At 53.7% G+C, this 22,108-nt stretch overlaps 1 protein-coding gene across 1 annotated transcript in view; it reads right to left on the reverse strand.

Moving 5' to 3' along the window:
* The window catches only part of CAD (carbamoyl-phosphate synthetase 2, aspartate transcarbamylase, and dihydroorotase), a 43,660-nt gene that overhangs the window by 18,526 nt on the left and 3,026 nt on the right, over window positions 1–22,108 (reverse strand). Inside the window, exons 3-22 of the mRNA XM_083732953.1 lie at window positions 21,832–21,961; window positions 20,296–20,438; window positions 19,174–19,315; window positions 18,841–19,012; window positions 17,662–17,847; window positions 17,332–17,444; window positions 16,373–16,515; window positions 14,883–15,014; window positions 13,588–13,821; window positions 11,857–12,078; window positions 10,875–11,063; window positions 10,604–10,728; window positions 10,129–10,262; window positions 8,352–8,464; window positions 7,979–8,232; window positions 6,057–6,303; window positions 4,440–4,538; window positions 3,552–3,776; window positions 1,594–1,776; window positions 669–887 (exon numbers count right to left, since the gene is read on the reverse strand). Coding sequence (XP_083589079.1) covers window positions 669–887; window positions 1,594–1,776; window positions 3,552–3,776; window positions 4,440–4,538; window positions 6,057–6,303; window positions 7,979–8,232; window positions 8,352–8,464; window positions 10,129–10,262; window positions 10,604–10,728; window positions 10,875–11,063; window positions 11,857–12,078; window positions 13,588–13,821; window positions 14,883–15,014; window positions 16,373–16,515; window positions 17,332–17,444; window positions 17,662–17,847; window positions 18,841–19,012; window positions 19,174–19,315; window positions 20,296–20,438; window positions 21,832–21,961 — 3,405 coding nt within the window. The remainder of the gene's footprint in view (window positions 1–668; window positions 888–1,593; window positions 1,777–3,551; window positions 3,777–4,439; window positions 4,539–6,056; window positions 6,304–7,978; window positions 8,233–8,351; window positions 8,465–10,128; window positions 10,263–10,603; window positions 10,729–10,874; window positions 11,064–11,856; window positions 12,079–13,587; window positions 13,822–14,882; window positions 15,015–16,372; window positions 16,516–17,331; window positions 17,445–17,661; window positions 17,848–18,840; window positions 19,013–19,173; window positions 19,316–20,295; window positions 20,439–21,831; window positions 21,962–22,108) is intronic.

The raw sequence follows: 22,108 nt of genomic DNA on the forward strand, positions 1-22,108 counted from the left end.
TCTCAGTGATAGTGAGAGGAAGATATTTAGCTCTCCCAGAATCAAGAGTGTCTCTGCAAATGTAGTAAACAAGAACCTGATACTTTGGTGCATATTTTCATTTCTTGTGATTTTGGCATTTATGCCAGAAGACAATTATTAGAGGCCTTACAACTCAATAGGCTCAATTCTATGCCACCAACGGTTCAGGACCTGCTTTCGGACAGGAATGATCAAATTACTTTAATAGTGGCTGTCCATGTAGAAAGACTGCGCCATTATAAAAAGATCTAGTGGTTCTTAATTGATCGGTGATGTAGTAGTGTTGTATTGTATTATTTATGCAAATTGATTTCCTCTGGAGTTAAAGATCTGACTGGGACAAACCTTGTTATGCTAAGATCACATTTTGCACAATTTGTATATGGTGTCTGTTTGATAATGTATGGTTTGCTATGCCTAATAAAGGATATTTGATTTGAAATATTATAAAGAACCAGCCTGTCTCCAACCACGTCTGGTTGAAACAGCGCAAGTTACATGTGTATCAGATGTGATCGTATTGCAATAGAAAACTTGGCCAAGCAAATCTGCTAGAGAACCCCACAGCCTGATAGGGGGGCCCCCAATGGCGGACAAAGGGGTCTGTCACCCCCCCCCCGGCTGCCCCGCTCCCCCACCCCCTTCACCTTGGCGATGAGCTGGAGGTTGAAGGGCCCCGTGACCTGGAGCTCCTGCCCGATGGCATGCACAATGGCCTTGATGCGCTCCAGCGTCTTGGGCGTGATGTCCTGCGGGGGCGTCACCAGGGTGGCGTCCCCCGAATGCACCCCGGCGTTCTCCACGTGCTCAGAGATGGCGATGGCCACCACCTGCCCGTCGCAGGCCACGGCGTCCACGTCAATCTCCTGCGGCAAGGGGGAGAGCGAGAGCCCAGTGAAGCGTGTGTTCACCCCACCCCCAGCAGACACCCCCCCCAATTCATGCTCTCCTGGCGGGGGGGGGGCCTCTGAGCTTCATCGGGCACTCAGAAGCGCCAATCCTGCCCCCTGCTCCCCTCACGCCAACAGCCACCTTTGCGGCAGTGAAAGGCAGATGACCATCCACTGTCCGACTTGGAGGGCTCACCCCCAGATCACAAAAACCACACCCTTTAACCCCCCCCCCAGCTCTGAATCAGGAAGGGGTAGAGATGGGAAGACCGGGGGGGGGGCGGAAAAATTGGAAAAAACCAGTCCCCCACCCCACAATTTTTCCCATCTCTAGGAAGGGGAGAATAGCATCTGTTTTTGCGTTTGGAAGGCTGTCTGCCGGATCAGACCACTGGCCCATCCAGTCCAGAATCCTGTTCTCACAGCGGCTGAGCAGACAGACGGCCATTGCGTAAAACCCACTAGCAGGATCCAAGCAGCAGAGACTCCTCTCTCCTCCTGCGGCTTCCGGCGAGTGGATTTAAGAAGCATTTACTGCCTCCTGGAAGATCAGAGCCATCGAGAGCCCTCTCTTCTCCTGCCTGAATTGGTCCGATCCTCTTTTGAAGTCGCTGGCCACCCTTGCCCGGTCCGGTGGCAGGGAGTTCCAGAGTCTAACCCCCCTTTCCCTCTGCCCCCGCACCTTGGCCTCCTGGATGAACTTGGAGATGACGACCGGCTGCTCCTTGGAGACGGCCACGGCGTTGCAGAGGAACCTCTCCAGGTCGCTGTCGGAGTAGGCCACGTTCATGGCCGCCCCGCTGAGGACGTAGGACGGCCGCACCACGCAGGGGTAGCCCACCTTGCAGCAGAACTGCTTGGCCGACTGCGGGGGGGGGGGAGGAAACGGTCAGCAGGCGTCCAGGGCGGACCCCTGGCAGAGAGAGGGGCCACTTGGGTTTCCAGGGAGAAAAGATCCAGGGGCTCCCTCTGGCCTGGGACCCCGGGGTCCATCCATTCTGGACCTCTGCCCTGAACAAGGGCAGCGAAGGACCCACGGCCCCAAGGGGGAGCATCTGGCATCAGTTTCCAGACCCAATTCAAAGTGCTGGTCTTGACCTGTAAAGCCTTAAATGGCTCAGGACCGCAAGACCTCAAGAACTGCCTCTACCTGGACCCCAATATCATCTTCTGCGGCCCTCCTTCGTGTGCCTCCTCCTCGAGAGGTGCGGAGGGTGGCAACACAAGAACGGGGCCTTTTCTGCAGTGGCCCCCGTCTGTGGGGTGCTCTCCCCAGGGAAGCTCGCCTGGCGCCTTCATTACACACCTTCAGGTGCCAGGCAAAAAGGTTCCTTTTTAACCAGGCCTTTGGTTGGTCTAATCGGCATCCTCTGCCTTTTTAAAATGTGGCTCTTTTTGGCGTTTGTGTGTGTGTTACGGGGTTGTTGTTTTTCTTCTGATTATGTATGTTGTGATTTTTTTTCTATGACCTCTGGGTATAGGGCGGCATATAAACTCAGTAAATAATAATAAGATGATCAGAAGAGACGGGCTGGATCAGGCCAGTGGTCCGCGAGAATAGCATCATGAATTTAAGATAGCTTACAACCGTAACAATAAGGTGGGTCCTAAAAGGCAAAGGTCAGGGGGGCAAAGAGGAGGGAGACCCCCGGAGAAGGCCGTCTCTCCCTGGCCCTCCCCAGAGGGCAGAGGATCTACCAGGAGGGGCCCCCCTGCAGCCATGAGGAGGAGGCGGCCTTTAAGGGATTTGGGGCCATTTAGGGCCATGATCCCCTTACTATTCTTTCTGCATTGCAGGGGTTTGGACTAGATGATGATGATAATAATGATGATAATAATAATAATAATAATAATAATAATAATAATAATAATAAATAAATAAATAAAAATTAAAAAATATTTTATTTATACCCCGCCCTCCCAGGCAAGAGCCGGGTTCAGGGTGGCTAACACCAGTAAAATTACAGTAAAAACATAATAAAAAAGGTAAAGGGACCCCTGACCATTAGGTCCAGTTGTGACTGACTCTGGGGTTGCAGCGCTCATCTCGCTTTACTGGCCGAGGGAGCCGGCGTACAGCTTCCGGGTCATGTGGCCAGGATGACTAAGCTGCTTCTGGCGAACCAGAGCAGTGCACGGAAACGCCGTTTACCTTCCCGCCGGAGCAGTACCTATTTATCTACTTGCACTTTTTGGCATGTTTTCGAACTGCTAGATTGGCAGGAGCAGGGACCGAGCAACGGGAGCTCACCCCGTCACGGGGATTCGAACCGCCGACCTTCTGATCGGCAAGCCCTAGGCTCTGTGGTTTAACCCACAACGCCACCTGTGTCCCTTTAAAAAAACATAATAGGGGGGAAGAAAACCAATTTAAAATACAGGTTAAAATGCAATGACTCCTTGGGGTCCCTTTCCAACTGAGTTGGGCCTGGAAAACTGGCAACCAACCCCGTTCTCACAGTGGCCACCCGGATGCCCAACACGGGGAGCCCCAAAGCAGGATCCAAACCCTCTTCCCCACCCCTCTTGGTTGCCTGGAGACAAGAGAGAGGTCCGCCTGCCCCCTGCCCAGCGTTGCCAAGCAAGGGGCGGCAGAGCCAGGCTGGCCGCTGCCCCCAGCCGCCCTCCCCGGCTCCTGACCTCGGTGTCGGAGAGCTCCTTCCAGAGGGGCTGGCTGATGCTGATGGTGTCCAGCAGGCGGGAGAACTTGAAGCGGTTCTCGGCCGAGTCGATGGCCTCCGGGGACGTCCCCAGGATGCGGCACTGCTGCCGGTGCAGGGCCATGGCAATGTTGTTGGGCAGCTGGCCCCCCATGGACAGGATCACACCCTCAGGGTTCTCCAGTTCGTAGATGTCCATCACCACCTGGTTGGGGGGCGGAGAGGCCGGGTGAGGGTCCCAAGAGGGGCAGGATCAGGCCCGTCAGGCACAGCTGCAAAGCCCAGCTGCAGAGAAGAGGCCCCTTTCACCCACTTGGGGGCGTCCTTTACACAGCCATCACCAGAAATCATTTTGGGGAGAATCATTATGAGGGGTTTTATTCCATTGTTTTACAGTTTTTATAGCACACTCCCATGCGAGGCCTTGACACCTGCTGCACCAAAACAGTAACAACTCAAATGTTTTAGAGTAGCAGCACAGAACCTTTGGAACTCCCTGCCTATTGAGATCACTGCACTCTTTTCGGCACCTGCTAAAAAACATTATGGCTTAAACGAGCCTGCCAGGAGAGTGGATGTGAGTTTCATCTTGTCTCAGTCTATTGCGGCTGCAACTTTCTGTACGTTTTGAATGATGGCTGCAACTCAGTGATAATTTTATTGCTCTCTCTTTTCTTTTTTTGTCAACTGCTTTGAGGTCGCCCCCCCCCCCGCCCCTATGATCAAGGGGCATATAGACTTTGTGAAATAAGGAAATAAAGGACGGCTGAGGAGTAGCGTAAACTAAATAAGGAGAAGCCCTACAAGACAGATGGGACTTGTTAGAGGCCCCGATCCCCTGGCATAAGCACCCATGGACGGCACCCACCTCGAAGGACATCTCGTCAAAGTAGAGCCGGTCACACATGTCGTAGTCGGTGCTGACCGTCTCCGGGTTGTAGTTGACCATGATGGTTTTGTAACCCATCTGCGGAGGAGAGAAGGAAGGCTCATTCTCCCAGAACTCAGCCTGAATAAAGCTGTGGGTCTGGCCCCTGTCCTGCCACCCCACCCCCCCAGGGGCTGGGAGCTTGCTGCCTCAAGCACCCGAAGGGAGTACTTCTCAAACCTGGGTCCCTAGCTGTTGTTGGGACTACAATTCCCATCGTCCCTGACCACTGGTGCTGCTGGCTAATTCAGGGTGATGGGAGTTGTGGTCCATCGACAGCTGGGGCTCCAGATGAGATACATGGCCCCAAACCATCAATGGCCTGGGGGCCGGACAGAAGGGCCTCCCCAGCACCAGCGCCACCCAGTGCCTTAAGCCCAGAGACAGCCAGTGTGGTGCTCACAATGGGGACAAGGGACAGGACAGGGCCTTCTCAGTGGTGGCTCCCCATTTATGGAACACCCTCCAGACTGAGATACAAGAATCCTCTACATTGGCTGCATTTAGGAGAAATTTAGGTGGAAACGTATCGGATATGGATGCCGCTCAGAGTTCAGCCCCAGTGTTGCTGTTTTATAATAGATGCATGGTTTTATTCTGTTTTATTTTGTATTATCTGAAGGGCTGCCACACGGAAAAGGGAGCCGGCTTGTTTTCTGCTGCTCCAAAGGCTTCGAGTTACACAAAAGGGGATTCCGACTAAACATCAGGAAGAACTTTCTGACGGCAAGAGTTGCTTGACAGTGGAACGGTCTTATAGGGGTGCAAATATCCCCGAGTGTGGGGGTCAGGTGGGATTGCTATGAGGAATTATGAAAAATGAAGCAAGCCACTGTGTCCGCGATGAAAGCATGGCGTTGACTGGGTTTGATTCATTGACAATAGTTTCTGATCAAATCCCCCAGGCCTCTCCACCTCTGCCATTTGCTTTCTCTACACCTGACAGGCACCTATAAGCATTCTGGAACACAGGCCAGTTGCTTCACCAGGCATCCTCAGTACATAACGATAGTAAGTTACTTTGATGGAGTTTAATCTTTAGCATTCCTCCTTGTTTCCTATTTTATTGACTCTGAACTATGTATGAATGCTCAAATTAGCTCTTTGTTGTTTTAACTTTTAATATTGTCCCACGTGGGGTTTTTTGAAATGCTCAGAGGAAATCTGATTGGTTCTTACGAACACTGTGTAAAAAGTTCTTTTGTGAATAAAACGACCTGGGCCGAGGGGGGGGGGAGAGGATTATTATTATTGGCACTCCTCCCAGAGTCTTGCTGGTCAAGCCTCGTGTGTATTCTATGAAATCAGAGTCCAATCCTTCCTTGCTTTGGGAACGCTACACGGTCTCCCTCGGGAATCTCCCTCCTGGGAGGTTTTTAAGCAGAGGCTGGATGGCCCTCTGCCAGGGATGCTTTAGCAGAGGTTCCTGCGCGGCAGGGGGCTGGACTAGATGTCCCTTGGGGGTCCCTCTCAACCCTACAATTCTATGAAATACTGATGGGGCAAGAGCATCCCCAAACCCTGTGCAGCCGAGGGAGATGGGGGGAAGAGGCTCACCTTGCGCAGCTCCTGGATGCACCCGACTGCGCACCAGTCGAACTCCACGCTGCTGCCGATGCGGTAGACGCCGGAGCCGATGACCATGACGTGGGGCTCGCGGAAGGCCAGGTCGTGCTCCGTCCCGTTGTAGGTCAGGTAGAGGTAGTTGGTCTGGGCCGGCCACTCGGCCGCTACCGTGTCGATCTGCTTGACCACCGGCAGAATTTTCAGGTCGTGGCGCATCTTGCGGACGGCCAGCTCCGTGCTGGGAGGGAGAGGAAAAGTTCCCTTGTAACGCGCTGAGCCAGGTCTGCCTGCACTGACGGGCAGCACCGACCGGCCGGGATTTTGGAAAGGGGTCTTCCCTCGCCTTGCCAGGAGATGCTGCCAGCCATGGCGCCTGGGATCTATAGAATCATAGTTGGAGGGGACTCCTAGTCCAGCCCCCTGCAAGGCAGGAATCTCGGCTCAAGCATCCCTGACAGTCCACAACCTCCTGAGGGTATCCATTCTGCTGTCAAACAGCTCACCTTCATAAAGTTTTTCCATCTGTTGAGTCGGAATCTCCTTTCTGGTCACTCGAAGCCATGGGTTCGAGTCCTACCCTCTGATGCAGGAGAAAACAAGCTTGCTCCCTCTTCCATGGGGCAGCCTTTCCGATATTACCAGATGGCTCTAGTGTCTCCTCTCATACCTGAGGGGCTGCCCCATGGAAGAGGGAACAAGCTTGTTTTCTCCTGCTTCAGAGAGAAGGACCTGAATTCCGAGCACAATTCAAAGTGTTGGTGCTGACCTTTCAAGCCCTAAATGGCCTCGGTCCTGTATACCTGAAGGAGCATCTCCACCCCCATCGTTCTGCCCGGACACTGAGGTCCAGCTCCAAGGGCCTTCTGGCTGTTCCCTCATTGCAAGAAGTGAGGTTACAGGGAACCAGGCAGAGGAAGAAGAAGAAGAAGAGTTTGGATTTGATATCCCGCCTTTCACTCCCTTTAAGGAGTCTCAAAGCGGCTCACATTCTCCTTTCCCTTCCTCCCCCACAACAAGTGGGGCTGAGAGACTTCACAGAAGTGTGACTGGCCCAAGGTCACCCAGCAGCTGCATGTGGAGGAGCGGAGACGCGAACCCGGTTCCCCAGATTACAAGTCTACCGCTCTTAACCACTACACCACACTGGCTTCACATCTGGTGGGAGGGCCTTCTTGGTAGTGGCGCCCGCCCTGTGGAACGCCCTCCCACCAGATGTGAAGGAAATAAGCAGCTATGCTATTTTTAAAAGACATCTGAAGGCAGCTCTGTTTAGGGAAGCTTTTAATGTTTAATAGGTTATTGTATTTTAGTGTTTTATTGGAAGCCCCCCAGAGTGGCTGGGGAAACCCAGCCAGATGGGTGGGGTATAAATAAATTATTATTATTATTATTATTATTATTATTATTATTATTATTATTACCACCAATGGAGCCAAGTTACAAGAAATGAGATTCTGACTAAACATTAGGAAGAGCTCTTCTGACGGGAAGAGCTGCTTGGCAGTGGAACAGATGACGTCGGAAGGGGGCGGACTCTCCTTCGCCGGAGGTTTTCGAACGGAAGTGGGATTGTCATTCATCAGGGATTCTTGAGCTGTCATTCCTGCATTGCAGGGGGCTGGACTAGATGGCCCTTGGGGCCCCCCCACCCCTAAAAAAACCATCTCTTGGCCTAGCTCAGTCATGGCCAACCTGGCGCCCTCCAGGTGGCTTAGATGACAACTCCCAAGTGCATCTTTTCCTTGGGGGTCCCTTCTATGATTCCATGACAATTGCCCCGGGACGGCTGAAAGAAGTGCCGAACACGCTGGCACCCTGGCAGTCAGGCCTGCGGTGATGCCCTCCCTATTCCCCCCAGGGGAAGAGGGGGCTGCCGCTCCTGGCTGGATGGGGGGGGGCACACCTCCAGGTACCTGAGCACAGCTTGGGCCACCTGCTTGTCTGAGAAGCCGAGCTGCTTGGCCAGCTTGAGGACGGCGGTGGGCATGGAGCCCGGCTCGGCCTGGCGGTAGGACTCGAGGCACAGGGCGTGGTCCGTGATGTTCTTCATCTTGTGCAGGAACCAGCGGTCAATCTTGGTCAGCTCGTAGAGGCGCTCGATGGAGTAGCCGGCCCGCAGGGCGGCCGCCAGGACAAAGATGCGCTTGTCGGTGGGCGTCTCCAGCTCCTGTGGGTCGGGGAAAGGGAGGGGGCAGGCAGAGAGGGTCAGGGCTCTGGGCCCGGTGGGGCAGGCACAGTCTGGCCAGGAGGGCAGCCGGACCCTCTCCACCCCCCCGGACCCCTTACCATGTCTGAAGCAGGCTTCACAGTGTGGTCAAAGCCCACGCAGTTCTCATCCACCATGCGCAGAGCCTTCTGGAAGGCCTCTTCAAAGCTGCGCCCAATCGCCATCACCTCGCCTGGGGGGCGGGGAGGAGGAAAGAAGGGGGGTGGGCAAGATGCAAGTTAGCAAATGATCCGGAAGGGAGCCTGTTCCCCAAAGCAGGTGAGGCAGGTGCTAAACTGCAGTGATCAGATGGGATTACTATGAGGAATTATGAAATATGCATCAAGCCATTTGTGTCCACGATGAAAGCATTGGGTTGACTGGGTTTGATTCATTGGCAATGGTTTCTGATCGAATCCCACAAGCCTCTCCATCTCGGCAAGTATAAGCATTCTAAAACACAGGCCAGTTGCTGCATGAGGCATCCTGGGTCATAAAGGTGATAGCTAGCTTTGATATAGCTATTGTTAGGTTTGTTAATCTTAAGGGCCAGGAAGAGAGTTCACAAGGAGATAGTAAATATTCTTTCCTTGTTTATGACCTCCGGGTTTCCTAAAAGCATCCCTCCTTTTATTCCTATTTTATTTACTCTGAATGCATATGCATGCTCAAGTAGGAAATTAGCCCTTTGTAGTTTTAACTTTAAATTTGTCCCCACGTGGGGTTTTTGGAAATGCTCAGAGGAAATCTGATTGGTTCTTATGAACACTGTGTAAAAAGTTCTTGTGTGAATAAAACGACCTGGGCCAAGGGGTAGAGAGGCATCCTGGGTCATAAAGGTGATAGCTAGCTTTGATATAGCTATTGTTAGGTTTGTTAATCTTAAGGGCCAGGAAGAGAGTTCACAAGGAGATAGTAAATATTCTTTCCTTGTTTATGACCTCCGGGTTTCCTAAAAGCATCCCTCCTTTTATTCCTATTTTATTTACTCTGAATGCATATGCATGCTCAAGTAGGAAATTAGCCCTTTGTAGTTTTAACTTTAAATTTGTCCCCACGTGGGGTTTTTGGAAATGCTCAGAGGAAATCTGATTGGTTCTTATGAACACTGTGTAAAAAGTTCTTGTGTGAATAAAACGACCTGGGCCAAGGGGTAGAGAGGAATTATTATTATTGGCAGCTCCTCCCAGAGTCTTGCTGGTCAAGCCTCTGTGTGTATTCTATGAATCAGAGTCCAATCCTTCCTTGCTTTGGGAACGCTACACTAAACCAAGGAAATGAGTATGATCCGAGGGAGAAGGGGGGGATGCAGAAGGGGCAACAGAGTTGGCGACAGGGAACAGTTCAGACTTTGAGGCTGAAGCAGAGGAGGGGGGTCAAGAGGCTGCTGAAGAATCGTGGGAGCCTCCCTCCCCTCTGGTCTCGTGCAGGATCACTAGGAGGGCAGAAGAGAGGCCAGAGGGGCACAGATGCAGTTTTGAGTCTGCTGGGGAAAAATCTGTGAGAGGAGCCTTAGGAGGGTGGAAGGCTCAGTCTGGGAAGCTGCCCTGTAGGGGCAAGACCTGCCGGGAGCTGTCTCCTTGAATAAAGTGTTAACTCTGCTGACAAGAGACTCGGCCGCTTGGCACTGAACTGCATCTGACTCCAGTCTTGACTCCGGGTCTGCGCTAGTCCGGGGCTCATGCTCTTAACTGACAGTTCTAGACCCACGAAAGGCAAAAGGAGGGGGCAGCATCACAGAATCAGGAAGCCTGCAAGTTCCAGGACCAAATCCTGCCTCTTTGGCAACTCAGAAGCAGCAGGCGCAAAGCGAGTGGGCCCAGCCGGGTCTCCCAGGGACCCCCCCCCCCCGCTCACCCACACTCTTCATGGAGCTGCCAATCTTGGTGCTGACGCGCAGAAACTTGCTGAGGTCCCAGCGCGGGATCTTGACCACGCAGTAATCCAGACTGGGCTCAAAGCAGGCGGTGGTGGAGTTGGTGACTGAGTTCCTGGGGCAGAGAAGTGTGCGGTTGGAAGGGACCCCAACCAACCCCTACAAGGAAGGACTCGAACCCACGACCCCGTTTGTGGAAAGCTCTCCCCAGGGAGCCTCGCCTGGCGCCATCTTTGGTGCCAAGCAAGGGCAAGACGGCAAGGACAGCTAAAACCCAGGCGTGAGCAAGACGCAACCCGGCCGCTTCTGTGTTTCAAGGGAAGCTTCTTGCAAGGAAAACAGTTTTGCTCCACAAGATGCTCAAGCGGTGAAGGATCCTCGGGACCCGTGAGCAGCAAGCCCCCCGCCCCAGCCAGGATTGGGCAGAGCGATGCCCCAGCCCAGGGTGAGCATTACCTGAGGACAGGCAGAGGGATGCCCAAAGCCAGCTTGGCAGCCACGTACGCCAGGGGGTAGCCGGTGGCTTTGCTGGCCAGCGCTGAGCTCCGCGACAGCCGGGCATTCACCTCGATGATGTAGTACTGCGGGTGGGGGGCAAAAGAGAAGGTTGCAGCGGCAGCAGACCCAGACCCCGCAGGGGGCAAGGGGGTCAGAGAGGGCAGAAGCCGGCATGCGCTGCTCAGGCACAGGGCAGCCACCCCAACCCACCCCACCTGCCGGGTCTCACCTGCTCAGATTCGGGGTTCAGGGCATACTGGATGTTGCACTCGCCCACGATGCCCAGGTGGCGCACCACCTTGATGGCCGTAGTGCGCAGGAGGTTGTACTCGCGGTCGTTGAGGGTCTGGCTGGGGGCCACCACAATGGACTCCCCCGTGTGGATGCCCAGGGGGTCCAGGTTCTCCATGTTGCACACCTGGATCAGGGGGGAAAGCAGGTGAGGCAGGTAGGAAGAGGGGGGCCCTTCTGGGGCACCAACACGCCCCTCCCACCACACAAGCTGTTCCAGCAGCGGGTGACATCAAATAAGGTCTATATATAGCTGGCAGATGAAGAATTCTTTGTTTCTTAGCTTTATTTCTCGCTCTTTTAATCCTTCCATCTCTTTTTATCCATTTCTTTTTCCTTTTTCTTCTTTCTTTCCAATTGGACCTAGATAGAGTGGTACTTTGGTTCTCAAACGCAATCCGTTCTGGAAGTTCATTTGACTTCCAAAACGTTCGAAACCAATTGCGTCCCGGAAACAAAACGTCCCGGAAACAATTGCGGACAACTGCACTGGACGTTCAGCTTCCGAAAAACATTCAAAAACGAGAAATGATAATAATATTTGTATCTGTATTTTACTGTATTGCTAATGCAATTTTCTCAGAGGAGGAGGAGGGGAACTCTCCCTCAAAGAAAGTAGAGATCATCGAATTGTAGAATCGTAGTGTCGGAAGGGACCCCTGAGGGTCATCCAGTCCAACCCCCTGCAATACAGGGATCTCACTGCCAGACGGTCACCCAACCTCTGCTGAAAAACCTCCAAGGAGAGAGAGTCCACAACCTTTAGCTGTGATTTCCTTTCACTTCCAGGAACCATTAGAGACTAGCCTGGACTGGCCGCTTCCAGACAGAGATCCAACAGGTGAGGACCAACCGGGTCCTGCGAATGCCAGCCCTGCCTCCTTGTGCCCAACGAAGACCCCCCGCCCCCCGCCGCTTACCGTGACGCAGTTGTCGTAGGCGTCCCGCACCACCTCGTACTCGATCTCCTTCCAGCCCTTGAGGGACTTGTCCACCAGCACCTGGGAGGTGTGGGCAAAAGCCTGGCTCACCAGCGCCGTCAGCTCCTCTCGCCCGTTGGCAAAGCCAGAGCCCAGGCCGCCCAGCGCGTAGGCAGAGCGCACAAGTACCGGGTAGCCCAGCCTCTCAGCTGCCGCCTGCGCCTGGGGGGGGGGAGGGAGGGAGGAAGCAGTGAGGGGCCCGGCCTCCTCCAGGAGGGCCCCCAGGGTGCCCAGCGAAGGGCACCTCCAGGCAGTGCCCAGGAACCCGCCGTGGACTCCCTGCAGTGCCCCCAGACCCAGCATTTTAATAGGTAAAATCACGTTGTGCAGTGGAAGGAATACGTCCCCCAGTCCTTACAGACACAAGTTCTCAGAGTCCATTCGTACTGCAAATGGATTGAGGTTGAATCCTGACAAGACAGAAGTACTGTTTCTGGGGGACAGGAGGCGGGCAGGTGTGGAGGACTCCCTGGTCCTGAATGGGGTAACTGTGCCCCTGAAGGACCAGGTGCGCAGCCTGGGAGTTATTTTGGACTCACAGCTGTCCATGGAGGCGCAGGTCAGTTCTGTGTCCAGGGCAGCTGTCCACCAGCTCCATCTGGTACGCAGGATGAGACCCTCCCTGCCCACGCACTGTCTCGCCAGAGTGGTGCATGCTCTGGTTATCTCCTGCTTGGACTACTGCAATGCGCTCTGTGTGGGGCTACCTTTGAAGGTGACCTACCCCCCCCCCCCCGTTTTCCTCCTCTAAAAACTAGGGGCGTCTTATGGTCAGATGCGCCTTATAGAGCGAAAAATAAGGTGACTGAATAATTTTATTGTGCATTTTAATGATGGGTATTAATCTTTGTACTACTGCAATGGACTACTTTGGACTACTGCAATGCGCTTTACGTGGGGCTCCCTTTGAAGGTGACCCGGAAACTACAACTAATCCAGAATGCGGCAGCTAGACTGGGGACTGGGAGCGGCCGCCAAGACCATATAACACCGGTCAGAAAGACCTACATTGGCTCCCAGTACGTTTCTGAGCACAATTCAAAGTGTTGGTGCTGACCTTGAAAGCCCTAAACAGCCTCTGTCAAGTAGGAGCGTCTCCACCCCCATCGTTCTGCCCGGACACCAGGGTCCAGATCCGAGGGCCTTCTGGCGGTTCCCTCACTGCGAGAAGTGAGGCTACAGGGAACCAGGCAGAGGGCCTTCTCGGTGGTGGCGCCTGCCCTGTGGAACGCCCTCCCTTCAGATGTCAAAGAGATAAACAACTACCTGACATTTAGAAGACATCTGAAGGCAGCCCTGTTCAGGGAAATTCTTAATGTGTGACATTTTAATGTATTTTTAATCTTTGTGGGAAGCCACCCAGAGTGGCTGGGGAAACCCAGCCAGATGGGTGGGGTACAAATAATAAATTATTATTATTATTATTATTAGCTGGGGGTAGTGTGTGTTTGGGGGTGTGGACCCCTCTGCCCCTTTGTAGCCGCTCAGATATAGCAGCCTCCCCACCCCCTGATTTTCAGAAGCCCCCCCTTGACAAAGAGAAGCCAGTAGGGCTCTTCCAGACCTTCTTCCCACAGGAACAAGCCCCACCCCCGCCTTGGGGACCCCCCCCCCGCAAAGGAAAGTCCAGCGTTGAGCCTGAAGGTGGTCACCCTGCGCGAGCCCCCTCACCTGTTCGAGGGAGCAGGCAGCCTCGCTGGGCGCCACGTGCTCCCCGATCTCCTCCATCTTCTCCACAAAGACCTTGCGGTCCTCCGTCATCTCGATGGAGGTCACCGGAGTGCCCAGGACGCGGACGTGGTAGCGCTCCAGGACCCCCGCCTTGGTCAGCTCCACGCCGCAGTTCAGGGCCGTCTGCCCCCCAAAGGTCAGCAGGATCCCATCGGGGCGCTCGTTCTTGATGACCTGGGGGCAGGGGAAGGAGGTGTCGGGGACTGGCGGGACTCCAGCGGAAAGGGGGCTGGAGCCTCGTCTGGGGGGGGCAGCGGTTTGTGGGGAGCTGTGCTGGCCAGAAAGCGAGAGTTGGAGGCAGAGAAGATTCAGAGCTGGGGGAAGAGGCGGGCCAGGCAAGCGAAGGATCAGGTCCTTCCTCACCCTCTCCTGCAGAACCAGGAGGGGGCTGAAAAGGGAGGAGCAGAAGAAGTTGCCACACGGGCGCAGTCTCCTAACGCAACACATCTCTCCAAAGCTCTGGGGGCCACCCAGGCACCGCTGAAGTCCCTGCAAATGAAAGACTTGTCTCCCTCCCTCTCTCGTAACCGTATGACTCTGGGGCACCCAAGGAAGATCCGAAGGTTCAGGACAGATACCGACAAAAGAAGAATGGCAGACGAAATTAATGGACTACGCAGAAAGGGATAAAATGACAGGAAGGATTCAAAACCAGAGATTCACAGAAGATTGGTAGAAATATACGAATTATTTGAAGAGCAGCTGTAATCAACAAATTACGCTAGTAGGACTAAAAGAAGTTTTGTAAGGAGGAATATATGAAATACTGCAAAGATGAGAAAGAAAAGAGATACTGGTTATATTTATGTAGTGAAAGTAAGAAATGTAAATTAAGTGAAAAGACTGGAAAACTTTTAGATGTCATTGATGGAAGTAAAAAAAATTGTATAAGATATAAAAGTATGTTTCATAATTGTGGGAAATGATATGTTAAAAAACTAATAAAAATATATGTATATAAACCAGAAGGTTCAGGACAGAGAGAATAAAGCCCTTCTTCATGCAGCGCAGAGTTAGACTGCGGAACTCGCTGCCACAAGAGGCAGTGAGGGCCACCAATCTGGGCAGATTTAGAAGAGGATGGAACAAATTCTTGGAGCAGAGCGATAGCAGCAGCCACTACTTGCTGCCTCCAGATGACTCCGTATACCAGTTGCAGCTGGTTGGGCTAGATGCCCTTTGCGTGCCCCTCTGAATTCTACAATTCCACGGCGGGAGGGGGGAGCTCAGCTCACCTGAGCCACGTAGTCGGGGGTGATGGGCAGGAAGTAGACTTTGTCGGCCAGGCCTTTCGAGGTCTGCACAGTGGCAATGTTGGGGTTGATCAGCACAGTCTGAATGTTCTCCTCCTTCAGGGCCTTGATGGCCTGGCAGGGAGGGAGGGAAGGAAGAGGGCACTGGGTCAGTCATGTGTGTGTGTGTGTGTGTGTGTGTATGGTCCGGTCCCTCCCCACTCCCACCCGCCTTGCCAACAAGGACGCCAGTCAAGGGAACGACCTCGAATTTGCAACCACAACGTTCACAATCTGAAGCAGTGCACTTGCGCAGGGCGGCCGTCCCAGTGTGGGAAAGCAGTTTGCAAGGCTTTGTGTGGCCTTGGCTGATAGGAAGAGATTAGCACCTCCAGAAGATGCTGGGGGGAGGGGAATCTCAGCCACACCCACACTGTGACAGGCCCCACATGCTCCCAGCACCCCGACCTCCCGCCCGTCACCCCCCCAAAAGCCCCAAGGCCTCTCCCCCCAACCTACGTACTTTAAAGTCTAGATCTGCTGCAGATATTTCTGTGAGATCGGGGACCTTCTATACGGCTTGTGTATTTTAGTAAACAGAGTGAAGGAGTATGAGTCATGCGGGGAGGGGATAGTGTGTGTTGATTTACTAGGGTTTAGCATAATTTCTGGTTGCTATCTTGTTTATTGTTTTAGAGATTATAAATGCCACATTGATTTGTTAAGCATAAACATGACTTTTGTGGTCACCGTGATGTCTAGCTTCTTTTTTTAGTTGCAGGTTTCCAAAGAGTGCTCTACAGATTGCAATTGCTGATTTGCTAATTACCGTATTTTTTGCACCATAACACTCACTTTTTTCCTCCTAGAAAGTAAGGAGAAATGTCTGTGCGTGTTATGGAGGGAATGCCTACGGGTGGCATGCCTACAGATTTTCCTCCTCTAAAAACTACGTGCGTGTTATGGTCGGGTGCGTGTTATAGAGCGAAAAATACGGTATATGATTTTTGTTGCCCCTGTGATGATCTGAAATCTTAACTGCACACGGCTAAATTGCGAAATATTTGTTCTGTTGTAGATTTGCTTGTTTATGATAAATTTTAGTTCTTTATTGGTGCTGTTGACATGTTTCTGTAATTTCTGAACATTGCTTTTCTGTGTTTTCATTACTTAGCTCCCAGCTCATTAAATTACAAATATAAATTCATGTTGTAATTTTGTTTGTTTACGATACAATTGTTTATTGATATTGTTTACATGATTTTCCAATTTTTGTACACTGCTTTTCTCTTACTATTTTCATTACTTTGCTCCTCACTCTGCGGAGTGAAGGGTAGCCTGCAAATAATGTAAACAGGGTAAAATAAAATTACATTATTGCTACATATTGTTTTGTACGCTGCTTTGGTATGCGTCTCAATGGGGGGAAAGTGGCATGGAAATACGTTCAATCAAATCAAATCGATCACCCTCCCCTCCCTTCCTCAACTCACCTGGGAGCCAGAGTAGTCAAATTCACCCGCCTGCCCTATAGAGAGCCCCCCTGAGCCCAGGATGAGCACCTTGTGGGGTCGGGCAGTGCTGCTGGCGGGGGGCGCTTTGGCAAAGCAGAGGCGCTGTTGCAGGAGCTCACGAACTGAGGGGGGGGGAGAGAGAAAGAAAGAAAAAGGGGGCATCTCAGTTAAGACAGTGGTCCAGCCCCACACGAGGTGCCCGCGATGCCTCAACCTGGATAGAGCAGAGACTGGGGCAGGCCCCCCCAGCACGCAAGGCGGAAAATAATAATAATAAAAATAATAATAATAAAGATAAAGGTAAAAGGACCCCTAACCATTAGGTCCAGTCGCGGCCGACTCTGGGGTTGCGGCGCTCATCTCGCTTTACTGGCCGAGGGAGCTGGCGTACAGCTTCCGGGTCATGTGGCCAGCAGGACAAAGCCGCTTCTGGCAAACCAGAGCAGCGCACGGAAACACCGTTTACCTTCCCGCCGGAGTGGTACCCATTTATCTACTTGCACTTTGAGGTGCTTTCGAACTGCTAGGTTGTCAGCAGCAGGGACCGAGCAACAGGCGCTCACCCCGTCACGGGGATTCGAACTGCCAACCTTCTGATCGGCAAGTCCTAGGCTCTGCGGTTTAACCCACAGCGCCACCCGCGTCCCTAATAATAATCATAATAAATTTTATTTATACCCCCGCCCTCCCCAGCCAAGACTGGGCTCAGGGCAGCTAACACCAGGTATAAAAACAATTGAATGAACAAGATTAAAATACAGTGTTAAAATGCAGCCTCATTTCAGCAGAAACTCCAATCAAAAACTGTTTTGGGGAAGAAAACGTCAAGTCTTCACCAAGGCTAACTATCCAGACTGGTCCAACGTGGGCCAGAAAAAAGCCAGGGAAGTCCCCAAATAGGAGTCCCTAGGGGCCAGACCTGACCCCCCAAGAGGCACCTGTCTCCGGGCTCTGCGCTCCCTCCGCCTGGCCTCGCACCGTCTCCAGGAAGATGTCGAAGAGACACTCAAGGTCTGTTGGTCCAGCATTGTGCTCCGGGTGAAACTGCACACTAAAGGGGGGGAGAGAAAAGGCTTTGGGAGGTCAGGAGCCCCAGGGGTGTGGGGAGACCCTGCCAGCGCACAGAGAGTCGGAGGGGAACCCCAAAGTCATCTGGCCCAACTCCCATTATGCGCTCTGCCATGCACCGTACTCCCCACTCCAAAGGGGGCAGGAGAGAGGCAAGACACCCCAGCCCCCCCCATGCATACCCCCCCACCGTCTCTCACCTGAAGAAAGGCTTGGATTCGTGGACGAGGCCCTCGTTGGAAAGATCGTTGGCGTTGATGAAGAGGGGGGACCAGCCGGCTGGCAGGCTAGCCGAGTCGACCGCAAAGCCGTGGTTCTGGGAGGTGATGAAGCAGCGCTGAGAGCCCTCGTGGAGACACGGCTGGTTGTGCCCGCGGTTTCCGTACCTGCCCAGTGGGGAGAGGGGGGCAGTCAGGCCTGGCCAGAGGGAGGAGCCAAAGGACTCTGTGCCCAGCGCGAACTTGCCATGGAGAGACAGGAATGGCCCTGCAGCTGGATCCGGCCCGTGGCCCATCCAGTCCAGCCTCCTGTTCTCACAGGGGCCAACCAGATCCCCATTATGGGAAACCAGCAAGCGGGATCCGGGCACCAGAAACAGGGATTGGGAAGCACCAACTGCGGAGGGAAAGCAGAGCCAACTTGGCCAGGAGCCATCCATGAATGCGTCAACTCCTGCTAATAATAATATATTACTTGCCCCCTGCCCATCAAAACGGGCTGCCCCAGTCACTCTCGGCAGCTTCCAACACAATATAATAAACACAGTGAAACATTGGGCGTTAAAAACTTCCAATCCTCTTTGAAAGCCATCCAGGTTGGTGGCCATGTTAGAATTCCTGCTCCGTGATTGCAGTCATGGGATTGTTGTCTTCCACATGACGGTGTACATTTTGACTCCACCGAGCAGGAAGTGATGGAGACAGGATGTTTGTGTTCCTGTGTTCCATGAAGTGGGACTCTTGTCCTTTGTTCTTTTTCTCTTTGCTGTCTGATGCTAGAGAGAGAGGGAGCCATGTTGCAGTGCTCTGTGTGTGTTTATATGCAAATAAAGTAGATTAGCCAAAATGCTGAGTTACTGAGGTCTGTTACGCATGATGCACAAACTCTGTGGATCCCTAAGTGTGCTGGTGTCGCTTGGCATCGGTCGCTGTGATGTTTGGGCTGAAGAAAGCTTTTGAAGCTCCCGAACGATTGACCAGTAGGGAGGGAACAAGCCAGTCGGGCATGTGTCTCTGTCAGGGTCCTACTCAAGTGTAGGCTGAACTCCTGACAGGCCACTCCTGCCTCCTGGGGGAGGGAGTTCCACAGGTTAACCGTCAGCTGCAAAAAAGGGGGGGCTTTTGCGTGACCTCCCTGACTCTCCCCCCACAGACACCTACTTCATCTTGTAGGTCTTGGCCCCGATGGCCAACGCCAGCAGCTGGTGGCCCAGGCAGATCCCAAAAACGGGCTTCGGGGTTGGCAGCTCCAGGATGCGGCGCAGGTTGGCAACCGTCACTTGGCAGAGCTGGGGGTCTCCAGGGCCGTTGCTGACAAACAGACCGTCAAACTCTGGGAGGAGAAGCCAGAGATGGGGCAAGCTGGGACCCTTCACCAAGCGAGGAGAGACCCTCGGCAGCCCCCAGACCCAAGGCCTCCCCTCCCTGTGTCCGTCCAGCGCCCAGGAAGGCTCCTGCCAGCCGTCTCCACCGGGCCCCGGCCGCCCCGCTCACCTGCGCTGTCCAGGGGGTGGTCCCAGGGCACCACTCTCACGGCTGCGCCACGGCTGCAGAGGCACCGAATCTGGTTGTACTTGAGGCCACAGTCGACGGCCGTGATCCTGACGGATCCCCCGGGGTTGAAGAGGCGGGGAGCCTAGTCAGTCAGGGGGAGGCAGAGAGCAAGAGTGACGCTGATGGCAGGGGGCACTCAGGGGCCAGGCTGGCCCAGGAAACACCCCCAACCCCTGGGATGCTGGCCCACGATGGCTCAGTGCTCCTGGCCACCCTGTGCTTAAGAACTTACGGAGAGCCTGCTGGATCAGGCAGTGAAATCGAACCCAGCACCCTGTCCTCCCAGTGCCTCTTTTGCGAAACCCACAAGCAGGATTCAGGCAAAAGAGCCCTCTCTCCTCCTGTACTTTCCAGGAAATGGCATTCAAAAGCGTTGCTGCCAGGAGCAAGGCAGCAAGAAATCGCACGGCGTCAGTGAAGTTAGCTCTTTATTCAAGGAAACAAGGTCTGCTCAGGAAGCCAGGCCTAGTGAGCACAGCAACTCTTCCTGGTGCATCTTGCCCCCATAAGGCTGATATTTGCCTAAGTCTCCTCCTTTCCCAGGTTCTTTCCAAGCAATCTGAGACTTTGTTGGTGTGCCTGTCTCTGCCCCCTCCCTCTTCATGCCTCTTCTGGTTCTGGAAGGGAGTTTGTCACAGGAGGGGGGGCATCTCTGCCTCTTGGTCTCTCTCCTCTCCTGCATCAGCTTCTGCCCCTGATTCTGGACTGCTCTCTGGCACAGACTCTCCCCGCTCACCAAGTCCTGTTACCCCTTCTGCTACTGACACCTCCTCTTCCCAGGCTGCTCCCTCTGACCCCTCACCACCCCTCTCGGGGCTCTGAGCCTTCTTCCCATGGGGGTCCCCAGCTGCTTCCTCCCACCATTTTTCTACGTCCAAGCAGCCCACGAAACTTCCAGCCGTGGAGACTGGAGCACAGCCTGCTCTGCTGCTAAGCCCCCTATGCCAAGGGCCACATGCACGCCCAGAAGCAAACTCTGCCATGCACAAAGGCAGGCCCCCTCGCGGGCAGCCAAGCCACCTCCAGGTCCGACCGCCCAAGCTCCCCTCTTGCCCCACCTACTTGGAGGGAGACCTCCTTCACCAGGTGCCTCTTGTTGGGGTCCTCAAAGGGCAGGTGGGTGTTGGGGACACCATCGGGCACCAGCCTGCCCAGCAAGCTGCCCTTTTCCCGGATCCTCTTGGTCAGCGCGCGAGTGTCCACTCCTGCAAGCACAGGACAGGCTCATCATCCGCCGGCGCGTCCCTCGCAGCCCCTGCCAGGCTCAGCGGGAGAACTGGGGCAGCCCCACAGAGCGGCCCCTGGGCAGAGACGCACAGCCATGTTCGGCCACCGAGGGGCAGAGAACAGCTCATCGCACTTCTCTGGGGGCAAATTCTCCCCGCCACCTGGCGGAATTATAGAAGGGACCCCAGGGGTCATCTAGTCCAGCCCCCGCAGTGCGGAAAGCACAACTAAAGCGCTCCTGGTGGATCATATGGTCACCTGACCTCTGCTTGAAACCTCTAGCAAAGGAGAGTCTGCCGTCTGGCAAGGCGTCTGGGACGCTGTCCAACAGCTCTTAGGTGCAGAAAATTATTCCTAGCGTTTAGCCAGAATCTTCTTTCTTGCCATTTCCATCTGTTGCTTTGGGCCCCACTGACTGGAGCATCAGAAAACAAGCTTGGGACGCCTTTCAGATTCATGAAGGGGGCTCATATGTCCCTTTTCAGTGCCCCCCTTTCCAAAGGGCCTCTCCCTCCCCATGAGGATGCCGTGTTTGTTTTGTTCCCCCCCCCCCGGCTCCCCCCGACTTCACTAAATCCAATCTCAGCTGACATTTTGCATCGTGCAGAGAGATGGTCTTTTCCATCAACAGGAGGAGGAAAAGGGGGGGCGACAGGAAAGGGGGCTGGGGGGGCGGAGGAATCCACAATGGGCAGGGTGCTTTGGAGAACAAGCTCTTTTATCCCCCTGTAAGATTTGGAATGAGAGGCCCCCGTCTGCTCACAGGCTGCTCCCTCCCAGAATCCCAAATGTGAGTATTTGTCACAAGGATTCCTGGGGGGTGTCTATAATCCCCCCACCATTTCTGCATTTTCCACCTATGTGTTTTCCCCCACAGGACTCTTGGCGGTGAAATAAAAAAATTAAGGTCTTATAAGATAAATGAGATAAATGTTCATAAATGTACCAAGCAAATACGTACATAAATATATAAACCGCATGTCTGAAACCCCACAGAAAAAGTCCTGAAACCATTTGTCCCTCCCAAATCGACCTCAGATATTTTCTCTGCAAGGTAGAAGGAAAATGGAAAAGCCTCCCCATTGTCTTTTCCTTCACAAATCCTGTCTTAAGGTTATGTCTGTGTATGAATAGGGTGAGCCTGTGACCTGGCTCAGGAACGAAGTATTTATCATTCCAAAAGACTGGCCAGGCTCCCCAGGCAATCCAATCAAGTGACCATTAAACAGGTTACCTGCCAGACAGGAGGTAAACAAACCACTCAGATTTCCGTTGCAGACCGCCTTTTCTGTGATGTGTAGGTATGGTGTGTCTGGGGGTGCAGCTGAGGGAGGGCACCAACAGGCTCAGCCCTCTGGCCCCTGGGCTTACCTTCCAGGCCAGGAATCCCCTTTTCCTGCAGCCAGCGGTCAAGCGAGGTGGTGGCGCTCCAGTGGCTGGGGTTTCGGGAACACTCGCCGACGATGAGGGCCGCGACGTGGATGGAGCTGGACTCAAACCACTAGGAGGCGGAGGAGGAAGGGGAGAGGGAATCAGGGCCAGCATCCCCCCACCACCACAGTCTCAAGGAATATCAGAAGCGCCTGCTGGGTCCGTCCAGGTGGGCTCATCCAGTCCAGCAGCCTGTTTCCCCAGGGGCCACACAGGG

Source organism: Podarcis gaigeae (genome assembly GCF_964106915.1).
Source record: "Podarcis gaigeae genome assembly, chromosome: 3".
Classification (NCBI taxonomy): Eukaryota; Metazoa; Chordata; class Lepidosauria; order Squamata; family Lacertidae; genus Podarcis; species Podarcis gaigeae.